This window comes from Nicotiana tabacum, chromosome 7 (genome assembly GCF_000715075.1).
Source record: "Nicotiana tabacum cultivar K326 chromosome 7, ASM71507v2, whole genome shotgun sequence".
Lineage (NCBI taxonomy): Eukaryota > Viridiplantae > Streptophyta > Magnoliopsida > Solanales > Solanaceae > Nicotiana > Nicotiana tabacum.
The window spans coordinates 127,798,828-127,816,738 of NC_134086.1; the positions used below are offsets into that span (position 1 = coordinate 127,798,828).

General features: G+C 36.3%; 1 protein-coding gene across 1 annotated transcript; it reads left to right on the forward strand.

The window, feature by feature from the left end:
• Positions 1-10,818: 10,818 nt before the first annotated feature.
• LOC107791856 (pyrophosphate-energized vacuolar membrane proton pump-like) lies at positions 10,819-16,144 on the forward strand. The gene is made up of 8 exons (XM_075217609.1): positions 10,819-11,342; positions 12,369-12,943; positions 13,089-13,468; positions 13,558-13,644; positions 14,141-14,471; positions 14,826-15,236; positions 15,428-15,487; positions 15,793-16,144. Exons 1-8 carry the CDS (start codon positions 11,108-11,110, stop codon positions 15,997-15,999), a joined length of 2,286 nt encoding a protein of 761 aa, XP_075073710.1. The 5' UTR covers positions 10,819-11,107; the 3' UTR covers positions 16,000-16,144.
• The last annotated feature ends 1,767 nt before the right edge of the window (positions 16,145-17,911 follow it).

Below are 17,911 nucleotides of genomic sequence, written 5' to 3' on the forward strand. Positions count from 1 at the left end.
TCAAACGAAAGAGCCAATAGGATCGTGCCATGTGTCAAAATGACAAAGCATGCCCAGTCACACTAAAAGGCCAATAAAATCACGCCACGTGTGCAAGTGACATGTTCTGGCTAATCAAATGCGGTCATGTCACATTTCAATTTGATTGGTCAGAAAGAGTTTGTTCTTATCACAACTCCTCCTTTCCACAACTATAAATAGGGGCCTTCATAACTCAGAAAAGACACCAGAAGTTATAACAAGAAGCAAGAGAGAGCTCGTGGATCAAACGCCGCAAATTTCTCTGCAAGTTTCAAGCTTCAAGCAATCAAGTTCAAGAAATCAAGTTCAAGCTCAAGAACGAAGAACAATTCAAGTATTCAAGATCAAGAACGAAGTCAAATCAAATCAAGGTGTTCAAGATCAAGGCTACTTGTTTGTGATAAAATTCGTGGCAACAATCAAAGTGTTCGTGACGGATAAATCAAATTACAATTCAAGATCAAGCTCAAAGGCCCTTGAATTTATACTAGAAAAGTAGAATCAGAGGAATCATAGAGATTGTAACACTCAAATATTTGAAATAAAATACTACGATTGTTGCGATATTTTTCGGTCTTGATTTTATTTTCTCGACCCAAATTTATTGTCTACAGATGTATCATAGATAAAATGCTGCACTTATTATTATAATTATCTCCTTATGAGGCCTTTTCTAAGATTTAGATACATGATTCAATGATAGAGTTTCAATATTCAAATATCCAAAGAGTACAAATAAGGGTATAGTAACATTTTGAAGGATGAAATGTAAACATTTAAAGCAATAATGACAATGCCTTATGATATCCGCAAATTTGTCATCTTTTCTCCACTCCCTTTTTGTGAAAAAAAGTTTCCTATAATTTATGGCTATTTCTCTGATGCAAAAACAAATATGAGACTTAAACTTTACAAAGATAAAGCTTTATTGTCTGTCACTTCGACTCTATAGGGACAAATGTTGTAGCAGATTACTATTTGTAAATCTTTTTCGACTCTTGGAAGTGACTCTGAGTAGTCAATATCCTTCTTGCATTTTTCTGATTATTAAATATAGTGTTGTAAGATAATTCCTTTTCTCTCCCCATGCTTGATTCCTCTCTGTCCAAATACCTTGTCTCAACAAAAAGAAAGTCTTGCTGTCCACATTCCTAAAAGCTTCTGCTGATATCAACTTCTAAACATCATCCTCTACATATATGTGTTTTTCTACTAAATTGTTTCTGCATCAGATAGACTTCAGCAAATCAGATTGATTAAAAGAAAAGCTATTCAGTAGAGAACTTTAAACTATGGAATCAAGATTTGTATTGCAAAAACTTGAATTAGAATAATGCGGAAAAGAGCAACATGTCGAGACACTTTCAACTCTTTAATGAGAATAATGCGCTTTAACTGCTTGAAAAAGTGCACATCAGTTTGTTGCATTATATTTTGCAATTCAGTCCTTTTCGAGTTCGCCCTCTACATAGGGAGAATAGGAAAAATATAATTCATGACTTCAAAGTCTAACATATTTTGCTACATGAAGTACTTTTCCTAAACTAACCTAACTATTTTATAATAGACATAACTCTGTAATGGATTGCCTTAGTTGGTTTTAAATTCCGGTAACAACACCAAGTTTAACTGAATTTCGTGATACAGTTTCTGCAAATATATTAGATAGATTCTAAGCTACTGTGCAAGACGTTCTCTATTAGTTCCTTCCTCAATTATTTTGTGGCTCTACAGTCCTTTGACGTTATTTTACAATAATGTCTATTTGCTTTCTTTGGACACTTTTGGTAATGTAAATTTCGTTCATAGACGATAAAATAATTCTGAATTAAATTGTTTTACCTCTTCAGGCAAAGTTTGAATTGAAGCAGAACTTAACCCTTTGCAGGTTGATTAATCATTTCGTTTGCAAGCTTTATATGACCTGATCTACAATCTCTAAATATTCTGGAGATGTAATCAGAAAATTAACAAGTGGAGGAAGGGTAAATGAATCATGTCAAATGTCTTGATAGCTGCTGCTTCGATATTTGCTGATTGACTAGCACAACCACAACCATAGAAGACTAATCTTTAGTAGCAATCTTAGAAGCACGGTGATGGGTACTTCAGTTAGCCACTTAAAATGTCTTCACTCAAAGTTACATCGCTCTTAAATATCTACTTATTGCTGCAGAGATTGAAGCAATGCAGAATAAAATTATTAAATTTTTTCAAGCTTTCTCTTTCTGAAAAAAAGGATGAACATATCCTTTGCAGCAAATTATACAATACAAGTAAATGTTGATGTCACATTAAATTAACTTTTTTACTGAGATGCCATACTATTACTCCGTCAGACTGAATTTTAAAATTCCCGAACAATCCACCGTAAGTTGCACAATCAAGGCGTCACATACCAATTTGCTAGATGGGGCTCGTATTTTTCATTGCTCACCTTGAGCGATTAATACTATCAATATTGAACAAGACAGAACACCAATGTCGGGCATAGCCCGTGTTGCACGGGCATGACATATCTAGTTAAAGAGAGATTTGTATATCATATAACCGAGATTTGACTTCTAATTTCTATCTTGTGAATTGCAATGATGTAATATGCTTCTATTATACTTTTCTGTTTTCCAGTTTTGGGTTTGGTAGAACAAAGAAGTACCACTTTGTGCATATCGCCCATTATTTGTCATGGCTCATACAATAATTCAAAATGTTAAGCTAGTGTTTGGACATAAACTTGATTGAAACTTGAAAAAAGAACTTCTGAAATTGTGTTGAATAATAATTTTTGAAAGTTGAAGTGTTTGGATATGCATTTTATTTGAAGAGAAATTGAAGTTTTGTGAGTGGAAGAAAAAATTTCACCAAAAAGCTGGCCTAAACCGCTTTTTGAAAACTTGGAATTATTTGAATTTTTTCCCCAAAAAACATGATCATATTTCATAAACAACAATATTTTCATTTTTTTAATGTTTTTTTGTTGAAAAAACGAAGACAAAATCAATGGCCAAATGGGAACTAAACAGCTGATGGACATGGCGTTCAATTAGGCTGAATAATCTTGTATTTGTGATCGTCACTGAGTTGAAACAAAAATCAGAAAAATGTTAGAAGAATAAAGAAATATATAAAATAGTAAAGAATCAGAAATATTCCGAGTCCACAATTTTCTTGTGCGTCCTTAAGGAATTTTAACCTCCTCACACGTTGCCAAGGTAATGGATTAAATCCTCCCAGGATAAAACGGAATAAACCTTCCTGCAACAGTGTCAATACAAACTGCAGGATACCAACGAACTCAAAGAACGGAGCAAAAACACACTTACGAATTTGAGAGAGAGAGACTGCGAATTAGGATGCAGTATATTCAGAAAGAAAGAACTTCTAGAGTGTTTTTCGTATATGGAAGATGCAGCCTTGCCTCAGAATTTATAGGCAAATATCAGAAGATGTGTCTGGAAAGGTGCCTTTTCAGAAAATACGCGGCCAGAGAGCCTCTCTGAATCTGACTGCCGCGATTCCACCGCGGTCGCGGCAGAACCGCGGCCAGCGAGGCCCTCTGAACGTTCAGCAGTAATTTGGCATTTAATTAATTATTAAATAATTAAATAAATTTTGTCCAAAAATAATCTTATCGATCATTTGACAAATCCAAATCCAAATCCAAAGCCAAAGCCAAAGCCAAAGCCGAGCCGAGCGAGCGACGACGACGGCGCGAGGGTTCATTCTCTTCAACTCCTTTTAAGAGCTTTAAGAAGTGAATCTATATATAAGCACATAAATGTGATTGTCCCTCACCAATGAGGGACAAAGTGCAAGACAAAAGTTCACTTCTTCAAATTTTCATTTTCCAATTCACACTTCTTCTCTTTTAAAGACCAATGGCTTAAAGTCCAAATCCGAAGCCGAAGCCGAAGCCGAAGCCGAAGCCGAAGCCGAAGCCGAGCCGAGCGAGCGACGACGACGGCGCGAGGGTTCATTCTCTTCAACTCCTTTTAAGAGCTTTAAGAAGTGAATCTATATATAAGCACATAAATGTGATTGTCCCTCACCAATGAGGGACAAAGTGCAAGACAAAAGTTCACTTCTTCAAATTTTCATTTTCCCTCCATTTTATTTCCCTCCATTTCCAATTCACACTTCTTCTCTTTTAAAGCCCAATGGCTTAAAGTCCAACAATCCCCCACATGAATGGGAATGGTTGTATCAAGAAAGATCATAGATGAAAGCTATGTGATTTTGCAAGTAAGGATTAATTGCATCTTGATAAGTAGGTTTCCCTTTGAACTTTCCGTAGTGAACATATGTCGGATATACTCGGTCAATCGGTAGATTTGATATCTTTGAACCGTCGAACTTTAGTGTATACCTAGACAGCCATATGTCACACAACCAACCCTTAACTGTCTTTTGGTTCTCATTGTTGTGTTCGTTTTAGCCATGAACACCGCCTGGTTTCATAAGTGCGTAGAGAATTGGCCTTACAGAATTCTCATTGAAGCGGCTTCTACTTCACACTTACATAGGTGATTCCTAAACGTGTAATCCTTTAGATTGACACTATTTGATAAATACCTCATCAAACTTAGGTAATCATTAAAGAACGTGTAAAGTTCTATCCTTGTTACTGAACATTGTCTTCATCACGAGAATGGACCAAAGTTTTTATTTTGACAATGTTGAACCGTTTAATCATAACTTTGTTTGAGCTTTTGAACCTAGATCTCGGAACAACCAAAATTCTAGGTAGAGTTACCGCCATGTTGACTTATCCTCGGCCATAGTCCCATTCCCTTGGATGATTTCTCAACTCCCTCTCTAGTTAAGCCTTTTGTAAGTGGATCCGCAACATTATCCTTTGATCTTACATAATCAATAGTGATAATTCCACTAGAAAGTAGTTGTCTAACGGTATTATGTCTTCGTCGTATATGACGAGACTTTCCGTTATACATAACGCTCCCTGCCCGTCCTATTGCAGCCTCACTATCGCAATGTATGCAAATAGGAGCCACAGGTTTCGGCCAGAACGGAATGTCTTCTAAAAAATTCCGAAGCCATTCAGCTTCTTCACCGGCTTTATCCAATGCTATAAACTCTGATTCCATTGTAGAGCGAGCAATACATGTCTGTTTGGAAGACTTCCAAGATACTGCTCCTCCACCAATAGTAAACACATATCCACTTGTGGACTTTGTTTATGATGAGCCGGTTATCCAATTAGCATCACTATATCCTTCAATAACCGCAGGATATTTATTGTAGTATAAAACGTAGTCTTAGGTATACTCCAAATATCCCAGAACTCATTTCATAGCCACCCAGTGATGCTTGTTGGGATTACTTGTGAATCGACTAAATTTACTTATTGCACAAGCTATATCGGGTCGTGTACAGTTCATGATGTACATTAGACTTCCCAACACACGAGCATACTCCAATTGAGACGTACTTTCGCCTTTATTCTTCATAAGATGATGGTTTAAGTCAATTGGAGTCCTTGCACTTCTAAATTCCAAGTGTTTGAATTTTTCAAGTACCATTTTCACGTAATGTGATTGAGACAAAGCTATACCTTGAGGAGTCCTCTGGATTTTAATTCCTAGAATTACATCGGCAACTCCTAAGTCTTTCATATCAAATTTACTAGCAAGCATACGCTTAGTAGCTTGAATGTCGGCAATGTCTTTGCTCATTATTAGCATATCATCAACATATAAACAAACAATGACTATATGATTTGGAACGTTCTTAATGTAAACACATTTATCACATTCATTAATCTTAAAACCATTTGACAACATTGTTTGGTCAAATTTCGCATGTCATTGCTTGGGTGCTTGTTTTAGTCCATAAAGAGACTTAACAAGTCTACACACCTTCTTTTCTTTTCCCGGAACCACAAACCCCTCAGGTTGGTTCATGTAAATTTCTTCCTCAAGATCACCATTTAAGAAGGCTATTTTTACATCCATTTGATGGATTTGAAGATCATACAAGGCGGCTAACGCTATTAGCATCCGAATAGATGTAATTCTTGTTACCGGCGAGTATGTGTCAAAATAGTCAAGACCTTCTCGTTGTCTAAATCCTTTGACAACAAGTCTTGCCTTGTATTTGTCAATAGTACCATCGTCCTTCATTTTCTTCTTGAAAATCCATTTAGAACAGTTTTGTTACCTGGAGGAAGATCAACCAATTCCCAGGTATGGTTGCTCAATATGGATTCTATTTCACTATTGACAGCTTCTTTCCAATATTGTGCTTCTGAGGAAGACATTGCTTCCTTGAAGGTACAAGGCTCATTTTCTAACAGAAAAGTCAGAAAATCTGGACCGAATGAAGTAGATATCCTTTGACGTTTACTTCTTCTTGGATTTTCTTCATTAGGCATACCATCTGTTATTTCCTCCCGAGGTCGTTTTGACTTTTGGCAGGTCACTTCACTTTCCTTTTTATACGGATAAATAGTTTCAAAGAATTCAATATTATCTGATTCTATTATTGTATTAATGTGAATCTCAGGATTTTCTGATTTATGAACCAGAAAACGATATGCCTTGCTATTGGTTACATATCCAATAAACACACAATCAACCGTTTTTGGACCTATATTAACCCTTTTAGGTTTAGGAACTTGTACCTTAGCTAAACACCCCCACACTTTGAAGTATTTCAAGCTAGGCTTCCTTCCTTTCCACTTTTCATAAGGAATGGACTGTGTTTTACTATGAGGTACACGGTTGATTATCCGGTTAGCTGTAAGTATAGCTTCCCCCCACAAGTTTTGTGGTAAGCCAGAACTTATTAGCAATGCATTCATCATCTCCTTCAATGTTCGATTCTTCCTCTCCGCAATTCCATTAGATTGTGGAGAGTAAGGGGCAGTTGTTTGGTGAATAATGCCATTTTCCAAACAAATTTCTTCAAAAGGAGATTCATATTCGCCACCCCTATCACTTCTTATCATTTTGATCTTTTTGTTTAGTTGCGTTTCAACTTCACTCTTGTATTGCTTGAAAGCATTAATTGCCTCATCTTTACTATTAAGTAAATAAACATAGCAGTATCTCGTGCTATCGTCAATAAAAGTAATAAAATACTTTTTCCCACCGCGAGATGGTGTTGACTTCATGTCGCAAATATCTGTGTGAATTAAGTCTAAAGGACTTGAATTCCTTTCAACGGACTTATAAGGATGCTTAGCATACTTTGATTCCACACATATTTGACATTTGGAATTAATGCAATCAAATTTTGGCAATACTTCTAGATTTATCATCTTCCGCAATGTTTTGAAGTTTACGTGACCTAAACGTGAATGCCATAAAGTGTTTGACTCAAGTAAGTAAGAAGAAACATTCACTTTATTGATAGGAACTGCTATTACATTTAGCTTAAAAAGGCCCTCACTTAGGTAACCTTTTCCTACATATACATCGTTCTTACTAAGTACAACACTATTAGAAACAAAAATACATTTGAATCCATTCTTGACAAGAAGTGAGGTAGACACAAGATTCTTGCGAATTTCTGGAACATGGAGGACTTGATTTAGAGTCACTATTTTTCCCGACGTCATCTTCAACGCAATCTTGCCAACTCCTTCAATTTTGGCCATAGATGAATTTCCCATGAAGATTGTCTCGTCGGGTCCTGCGGGGGCATAAGAAGAAAATAACTCCTTGTTAGCACAAACATGACGAGTGGCTCCAGAATCTGTCCACCATTCTTTTGGATTTCCTACCAAATTGCATTCAGACAACATGGCACATAAGTCCTCCATTTCATCTTCAACCATGTTAGCTTGATTCTTTTTCTTCTTATCATTCTTGGGCGCACGACAATCCACGGCCTTATGCCCAGATCTTCCACAGTTGTGGCAATTACCCTTGAAATTTTTCCTGCTTGGGTAATTCTTTGGTCCGGAAGCCTTCTTCCTCTTCTTATTTTGTGGCACCTCCTCAACAACGTTTTGCCCCCATTATTGTCGAGTTTCCACGTGACTTCTTTTCAGCATTTTTGTTGTCTTCTTCTATCCTCAGACGAACAATCAAGTCTTCTAGTGTCATCTCCTTCCGCTTGTGTTTAAGATAGTTCTTAAAATCCTTCCACAACGGAGGTAACTTTTCAATGAAAGCAGCGACTTGAAAGGCCTCATTTATGACCATACCTTCAATAACAAATTCATAATTAATAATAAGATAAATCTTATTAATAAAATTATTGATTCGGGTCATACCTTCAGCAAGGAGGTCATGCACAATGACTTGTAATTCTTGGACTTGAGTTATGACGGACCTAGTGTCAATCATCTTGAAATCCAAAAACCTTGCAGCCACGAATTTCTTAAGTCCGGCATCCTCAGTCTTGTACTTCTTCTCAAGTGCATTCCATAATGCTTTTGAAGTTTCCATGACACTATAGACATTGTACAAGTCATCTTCCAAACAACTCAATATGTAGTTTTTGCACAAGAAATCAGAATGTTTCCATGCTTCAGTTAGAACAAGTCGTTCATCATCCGGAGTATTTTCAGCCATGACCGGAGGATCCTCCTTGATGAAACGTTGCAAACTCAACGTAGTAAGATAGAAGAGCATCTTCATTTGCCAACGTTTGAAGTCAATACCGGAAAACTTTCCGGGTTTTTCTGTCGGTGTCATAGCATGAGCAGGAGTAGAACGGCTTGTAACAGCATCAACCGTTCCCGCAACACTTCCATTAGTTTGGTTTTCATTCGTCATATTTCTGTAAAGTTGAAAACAATACAGAACTTGTTAATCAGTGAAGTTTTTGATATCTTCAAACTGAATACCAAACCAACCATACAACACGTAACAATGGTGAAGTTTTTATATACTTCAAACCCGTACGTTTATTATTCCGGCAAAGTTTTTATGTACTTTAAACCGGACAGAAACAATTATAGGAGTAGAAAGCAACAAGGCTTTAGTCTCCAACAAAGTATAAAGAAAACAGTTTAATAATCAACACAGAAACGTAAGTAAATTAAAATTCCTTAAGCTTGTGATCGTCACTGAGTTGAAACAAAAATAAGAAAAATGTTAGAAGAATAAAGAAATATATAAAATAGTAAAGAATCAGAAATATTCCGAGTCCACAATTTTCTTGTACGTCCTTAAGGAATTTTAACCCCCTCACACGTTGTCAAGGTAATGGATTAAATCCTCCCAGGATAAAACGGAATAAACCTTCCTGCAACAGTGGCAATACAAACTGCAGGATACCAACGAACTCAAAGAACGGAGCAAAAACACACTTACGAATTTGAGAGAGAGAGACTGCGAATTAGGATGCAGTATATTCAGAAAGAAAGAATTTCTAGAGTGTTTTTCGTATATGGAAGATGCAGCCTTGCCTCAGAATTTATAGGCAAATATCAGAAGATGTGTCTGGAAAGGTGCCTTTTCAGTACCGCGGTCGCGGCCGAACCGCGGCCAGAGAGCCTCTCTGAATCTGACTGCCGCGATTCTACCGCGGTCGCGGCAGAACCGCGACCAGCGAGGCCCTCTGAACGTTCAGCAGTAATTTGGCATTTAATTAATTATTAAATAATTAAATAAATTTTGTCCAAAAATAATCTTATCGATCATTTGACAAATCCAAATCCAACGACGACGACGGCGTGAGGGTTCATTCTCTTCAACTCCTTTTAAGAGCTTTAAGAAGTGAATCTATATATAAGCACATAAATGTGATTGTCCCTCACCAATGAGGGACAAAGTGCAAGGCAAAAGTTCACTTCTTCAAATTTTCATTTTCCCTCCATTTTATTTCCCTCCATTTCCAATTCACACTTCTTCTCTTTTAAAGCCCAATGGCTTAAAGTCCAACAATATTAATTAGTGAAAATCCTAGGGAGAAGTAGGATATTTGATCAAAAGAATAGTTCAAAGAGATTTTAACATGAACTTGATTGTTCACACTTTTCCTCCCTTAATTGCTAAGTAATTTTCCCCTAAGACTATTCTAAACCTGCTTTACTTGCATAGTTTCAAGATGACGGCTGACTTAGCCTTATTTCACAAGAATGCCTCTGATTTCCATGAACCCGCAAGAAATTGGAGTTTGAATCCATATAGAAAACTATTAAATGCTAGGACTAGCGATATTAATATGACTAATTTTTATTTTAAGAAGATAAACAATTGACGGATTTGATGCCAAGAGTTTCATCTTCAAAAACAAAAACAAAAAAAGCTTTTCTAAAGAATGATATGACAGAATTATGAGCTATTCATAACAGTATACTATATAATATCTCGTTTACGACATAGTTGAACCTAATGACGTTAATCACATAGTTAAACTCTACAAATACCTTATTAATGAAGTAATTTGTACTCCATAAATAAAATTTAAAAAGGGAATTCGGTGACTCTTGACTATTTAAACCATCTAATTCTAAAAAATTTGAAGACTTGACATTTTTATGATTAAGCAATGGTTAGTCAAAATTGTAAATTTAATTAATACAGAATTTGATGTGCACAAATTCTCCTATCGATATTGATTTTGATTTACCTGTCAATTGCTCCTTGCATGAAGTATTTATCGGACAGGTGGATTAAGTTTTCTAAATCAAACTAACCAATTTAAAGTCCTCCACCTCCCCCCCCCTCCCCCCCCGGGTTTCCTTGCATGCAAAGCTACCAAAGAGCAATTTTCTGTTCCACGTTACAATTTCTTTGTCAAGTTGTCAACAGTAGTTGCAGGTTTTGGACTTGGCACATACCATATATTAAACTCCATTTGGTTTTGACCTATATACGCAAATCAGTGTAAAGAATTTTATATATCAGTGTATTAATGTATTTTGATCTGTTGTAGCAAATAAACTATCTTTTTCGGGTTACTAATCTCGCTTGTTACGAACGGTAACCAATGGCTGTATTCTAGGTGATTTGACCATTAATATATAAATGTTAAACTCCCTTTAGAAGGTCAGAATACCTGAGCACACCCTTTTTGTTGTGGCCTGTGTGTGCTTATATATAGCCGCAGAAAGAGAAGATTTTCAAGAAAAGTAGCTTAGTTTTGCTGTGGTGCTGTTGAAAAGTTTGAGATGGGGTTGATGAGTGAGGCCTCGACACAGATTCTGATACCTGTAGCTGCTCTTGTTGGCATTGGTTTTGCTCTGCTTCAGTGGTTTCTGGTCTCAAAGGTCAAAATCTCTGGCGGGTCGGAATTGGAAGATGGATGCAATGACATGTTGATTGAAGAAGATGTACAAGAAGAAGGCATTGATTCTGATGCGACTGTTGCCAAATGTGCTGAGATTCAGAAAGCCATTTCTGAAGGTGGGCTTTTTTTCACTCTCAGCCTAAACCTGTTCCATTTTAATTTGTTTACAACTTTATTTTTACTTTCTTTAATAACGGTTGTGTTTGGGAAAGTTGGTGCACACCTGGACTATTCAATCTGTACCTGTTACTTCCCACCAACATAGGTATGAGAAGCTTAGGCAAATGAGAAGAAATCACCTAATATATATATTTTTTTGGTTATGTTGGATTTGAATTCTGTTCTCCTATGATTTTCATCCACTTCATTGATCGATAGGCTACGCGCCTACGCTGTTGGGTGCAAAGCATGAACTTATTCTCCTTTTCCCTTTGCTGTAATTGTTAAAGGTTCCATGTACATTTATAGTTACTTTTATCCATGGACTTCTCCATGTCAAGTGTCCTTTATGTTGGAAGATTTTTAGGCTGACCCACATTTTGTCTTCATCAAGAAGATTGTTTGAATTGTTGTATTCGAATCCATAAACTGCATGCTTAAATGAACTGTTTTCCATGTATCTTCCAATAGTTATTGTCTTGTAATCTTAGTATGATTATCTATTTTCAAATTTAATGCTTATCATATCGATTGATAGCTGACAACCAAAATAAAATCCTGATGTCGAGGTATCCTCAGTGTGGTTTAAGGATGCAAAGAGATACTTGCATTTCTGACATAACAGGTTTCCAGTTACCACTTTCATGTCCATGATAACTCTGCTAAGTCATCAATATATACCAAGCGGGAGGGGGAGAGGGGGGGGGGTTGCAAAGGGAAAATAGAGATATCTTGAAAGAAACATGAATTAAGGAAGAAAATCCTAGTAGAGACTCCTACTCCTGTCAACTCTGTAGAGCTCCTAGTAACCTAATTTAGCAATCTAGTTGAGTACTAGTACATATTCAACTAGAGCAACTAAATATGTCGAATGGCATAATTTAATCAACGCGTTAATTCCTTCTCACAGCATGATCAATGAGGAAAAAGAAGGGACAGCATTGTCCTGTTACTTTTATGTTAACTATGTTGAATGTTGGCAGGGGCAACATCCTTCCTGTTCACGGAGTACAAATACCTCGGCATATTCATGGTGGTATTTGGAGCAATCATTTTTCTCTTCCTTGGATCAGTAAAAAACTTCAGCACAGAAAGCCAGCCTTGCACTTTCAACAAAGAAAATCTTTGCAAACCAGCCTTAGCCAATGCTATCTTCACCACCATTGCCTTCTTTCTGGGGGCCCTAACTTCAGCCCTCTCTGGTTTCCTTGGAATGAAAATTGCAACATATGCCAATGCAAGAACCACTCTGGAAGCAAGGAAAAGCATTGGGAAGGCGTTTGTTACAGCTTTCCGCTCTGGTGCAGTTATGGGATTCCTACTTGCTGCCAATGGTCTCTTAGTTCTTTATGTCTCAATCAACTTATTTAAGCTGTACTATGGAGATGATTGGGAGGGTCTATATGAATCTATTACTGGTTACGGTCTTGGAGGATCTTCAATGGCTCTCTTTGGAAGAGTTGGAGGAGGTATCTATACAAAAGCAGCAGATGTTGGCGCTGATCTAGTTGGAAAAGTTGAACGTAATATTCCTGAAGATGATCCGCGTAATCCAGCTGTAATTCCTCCTCTAAACTTTTTAGGTTCCCCTATAGCCTATGCCTTAATGTCACTTCTGCTCTTTGCAACATTCTTTATACTATCAGTGTATATAAGTTTAAGCCTTATATACTTTGTGTTACATTGCCTTTGGTTGATCACAGGTTATAGCAGACAATGTAGGTGATAATGTAGGGGATATTGCAGGAATGGGCTCGGATTTATTCGGTTCCTATGCTGAGTCATCATGTGCAGCATTGTTTGTTGCATCCATTTCATCCTTTGGTAGCAGCCATGACTACTCAGCTATGTCTTATCCTCTGATTATCAGCTCAATGGGAATTATTGTTTGCCTCATAACTACTCTTTTTGCAACCGATATGTTTGAGATAAAGAATGTGACTGAGATTGAACCATCTTTGAAGAGGCAACTTGTCATCTCAACTGTTCTGATGACCGTTGGAATTGCTTTTGTCAGCTTCTTCACTTTGCCATCAGAATTCACTATTTTCGACTTTGGAACGGAGAAAGTAGTGAAGAACTGGTACTCTTCTTCTTGCTTCACATTTTCTGCACTCTTCTACCTCTTGTCTATGTTTCTAATTTAGTATGATAATTTATTTATTGCTCCAGGCACATATTCTTCTGTGTTTCAATTGGTTTATGGGCTGGGTTGGTCATTGGTTATACTACTGAATATTACACGAGCAGTGCTTACAGGTTGGTAATTTCAGTTGTTAAATTGTGAATGGATAACTTGATTATTATGCAAGGTTTAACATCAGTATCACTAACTATAATATAAGTTGCATAGCTTGCCATTTTTCAAGCCATATCAAGAATTATTTAAACAGTCTTTCTCAATCGAAAAGAAAAGAAGGGGAAACAAATGTCAAGCTAAACATGTTATGAAAAATAGCTTCGAAATGGAAACAAGAAAATAGTCATTAATTGGTTACTTTAAAGAAGCTACTAGAGATTGTGATCTGTGATGATCGAACAAGCTATCAAGTTTTCCTCTCTACTTCTTAGTAATTAGTGTTTCATAATGAAATAGAGAAGAAGGGTGTTTCTCTACCAGCAATGAAGCATTGTGTATATGCCTGTTTTTCCTCTCCTCTTTTTTTTGGGGGGGATGGGGGTGGGTGGTGGGGGGTGGGGGGCGGTATTCAATATCTGATCTATGTTCTTAAGGTCTTCTGTTGCAAACTTGCAGTCCAGTTCAGGATGTGGCAGATTCTTGCAGGACTGGTGCTGCGACAAATGTTATATTTGGATTAGCTCTTGGATATAAATCTGTTATCATTCCCATATTTGCCATTGCCGCTTCTATATATGTGAGCTTCAGCTTGGCTGCTATGTATGGCATTGCAGTCGCTGCTCTGGGAATGCTTAGCACTATAGCCACAGGGCTCGCAATAGATGCTTATGGCCCTATCAGTGATAATGCCGGTGGTATTGCAGAGATGGCTGGCATGAGCCATAGCATCCGTGAAAGGACTGATGCTCTCGATGCTGCTGGAAACACAACTGCTGCAATTGGCAAGGTTAGATAAGTCTCTTTCTAATCTATAGCATAAACCTCTTTAATTTTGTCCAATTAAGCTACAATGTGATTATAGAGTCATAAATGCTAAATTGACTGTTTCTTAACGTCCATAGCAATTATATCCAAAAATATGAGTCCTTTACACTTCTAAACTAGAAAGTTTCCACCAACTTTTAATGATTAGATTTAGGTCATTGGTAAGTTATGTGAAAGAGAGTTGCTTTAAGTGACTATTCATACTGGTACTCTTTATACCATGTTAAGTGTTACTCTACATCACTACATGAATATGTAACAGACATCATAGTTCTGTAGCACATATACCTGATAAGCTACATTTGCACATTATCAGGGTTTCGCGATTGGATCAGCTGCACTTGTCTCTCTTGCTTTATTTGGTGCCTATGTGAGCAGAGCTGGTATCAAAACTGTCGATGTCTTGGCACCAAAGGTCTTCATTGGGTTGATAGTAGGGGCTATGCTTCCGTACTGGTTCTCAGCCATGACAATGAAGAGTGTAGGAAGTGCAGCTCTGAAAATGGTTGAAGAAGTTCGTAGGCAATTCAATAGTATCCCAGGATTAATGGAAGGAACAGCAAAACCAGACTATGCAACTTGTGTTAAAATCTCAACAGATGCTTCCCTCAAAGAGATGATCCCACCAGGAGCTTTGGTCATGTTAACACCTCTTATTGCTGGTACCTTTTTTGGTGTTGAAACACTAGCTGGTGTGCTCGCTGGTTCGCTCGTTTCTGGTGTTCAAGTATGCAACTCTTAGTACTTCTCCCTATCCATTCAACCTTCTACTTCATTTTCACTTTGCAACATTCATGTCTCTTTTCTTGTCCATAATATTGGCCTTACATTTCGATTATCGTTCCTCCCTGCATTTCATAACCTCTCTTAAAATTCGCAATCTTATAGTAACTTACTCACAATTTTGGATGACTTTAGGTTGCAATTTCAGCTTCAAACACAGGTGGGGCATGGGATAATGCCAAGAAGTACATAGAGGTAATTAACTTATAAGGTCTCAACTTCAAGAATACTGACATATTACAATATGTTAAGCCAGTGTATTTGGTATCAGTGGCGGAGCCATGATTTTTACTAAGGTGCGTCAAAATATGAAAAGTTAAACACAAGGAGAAGCGAAGGGGATTCAACATATAGTATATATACATAAGTTTTTTTAACCTAACTACACTATAATTTCCGGCAAAGGGGTTACAAGTGGCTCCGCCACTGTTTGGTATGACGAAAGTCATTTTCTAGGAAAATATTTTCCGCCTGAAATAAGTTTTTTTTTTTTTTTGCAGGCTGGTGCAACAGAACATGCTAGAGCATTAGGACCAAAGGGATCAGATGCTCACAAGGCTGCAGTTATAGGAGATACAGTTGGTGATCCTCTAAAAGACACTTCAGGTCCATCATTGAATATACTGATCAAGCTCATGGCTGTTGAATCTTTGGTCTTTGCTCCTTTCTTTGCTACTCATGGAGGACTCCTCTTTAAGTTACTGTAGAATAAAGCTCTTGTACAAGCAATCAACCATATTTTTTCTCCAAATAAATAGAGTTCTGCCTAAACAAAATTTTTTACTAGTCATTTTTGAGAAGTGAGCACTATTGTCACTGAAATTTAATCAAGAAAATTTAATTTCAATAAGAATGTGCATTGAGCATTCACATGTTCACATTGCCTTATCATAAATTTACTTTTCCATCATTCCTCATACATTATTTTAATTCCATCTTTAATAATTTCACTTCCTCTAACAAAGTCTCCAGTTTTTCTTGCTTTGAAAAGTTATTCCCAAGTTTAATTTTTCTAATCTTCTGGTTGCCATTTAGTAAGATAAAGAAAGAAAAGTGATTGATAAACACAGAGAAAAAGAGTAGGTGACTAGGTTGAATTGAAGTATATTCCTTTGCATATGCCATCTTTCTTTTTGCAGATACTTTGGCACTAATAACCAATAAGGTTACTCATTTCCCACAAATCAAATTAGAAGGAAAAAGAATCAATTACTAAAAAAACAAAAGGAAAAACTAACTGATTGTTGAAAATGTCAGAAAAGAAAAATAAACAAAAAGGAAAAAAACAAGATTTTAACAGTAATTAACTGACAGAACCATTACTTACATTAGGTGTACTATAGTGTATGAGCTGGATGTAAGGAAAATCAGTGGATAATATTGACTAAGAACAACAAGGAAAGAAGACTACAACTTATCAAAAATATTGTGTTGTGGCAAGCCATTACCTTGAAAGCGATTTCTGCCCGACTGGGTGCAAATCGTTAAGGCCGGTCGCTCCCCAAGGTTCCACAGCACCTCCAAACACGTGCACTCGTGGCTGGAAGTTTAGAATTTGCACAAAACAGTTGCCCGAGAAAAAGAGAAGATGAAGGTATTTTATGTGTTAGATAATTCACAAAAAAAAGACTAGGAAGAAAGGAATGATTAACTAAATAATTCTTGGTTAAGAATTAAGTGATTATGATGGCCAATTCATTACCTAATTATAAGAAATTAAGGAGGTTGCATGTCTGACAAGTGTCGAGAGATTTTTTACACTTGTCCCATTATGTTAGTCCACTTGGCTCCAATATTGGACAAGTGTATCTTGTTTTCCATGCATGAAGACATATGGTAGATTTGCATAACCATTTGTCAAAGTCATTCAACACTTGGCTTTAAGGCTTTATGCAAGAGGCCATTTGAAAATAGATAAAAAAAACTCATGGCTATTGGTTGTAAATGGAACTAGTATTAGTACCCGCACGATGTGCGGATAATATTATGATCCTACTAAATTCTATAAATGAAAAAGAATAAATTATATGAATAACTATTAACATAAACTTAAATATTATAACCTCATATAGAGCCGGTGATACAAACAAATAAAAACACAATATGATTCAAAAATAAATATTCCTTCCCTTTCAATTTACATAAAATATTTTTCTTATTAGTTTGTTCCAAAAGAATGACACATTTCTGTATTTGGAAATAATTTAACTTTAAATTTTTTATTTTACCCATTTTACATATAATGAGAAGTTTTTACACTCATGCAAATATTATGGCCCCACAAAACTTAAATGATCATAAATTTCAAAAGTTTTCTTTTTTGTTCTTAAATTTCGTGTCAAGTCAAACTATCTCATCTATATTGAAACCGAGTGAAGTCATACTATATAGAGTAATAACAAATAAAAATACATTTAGTAATATCTTAATTTAAATTATAAAAATATATTATATTATTATCTCAACATAATAAATTCTCACATCAACATCAACTTCTACCAACCAAAAATTATATAGTGATAAATTAATATATACATACATGATAATTTATTAACAACCAAAATATTCTAACTTTTGGGAGTTACCAACTTATAAAACAGTTGGATGGTAATTTGCTCA

Bases quoted from the DNA above. Each gene is read 5' to 3' on its own strand.
- LOC107791856 (XM_075217609.1), top strand. From the start codon at position 11,108: ATGGGGTTGATGAGTGAGGCCTCGACACAGATTCTGATACCTGTAGCT. The intron at 12,944-13,088 runs GTAATTCCTCCT...GGTTGATCACAG, and splicing joins ATGATCCGCGTAATCCAGCT to GTTATAGCAGACAATGTAGG. The intron at 14,472-14,825 runs GTTAGATAAGTC...GCACATTATCAG, and splicing joins CAACTGCTGCAATTGGCAAG to GGTTTCGCGATTGGATCAGC.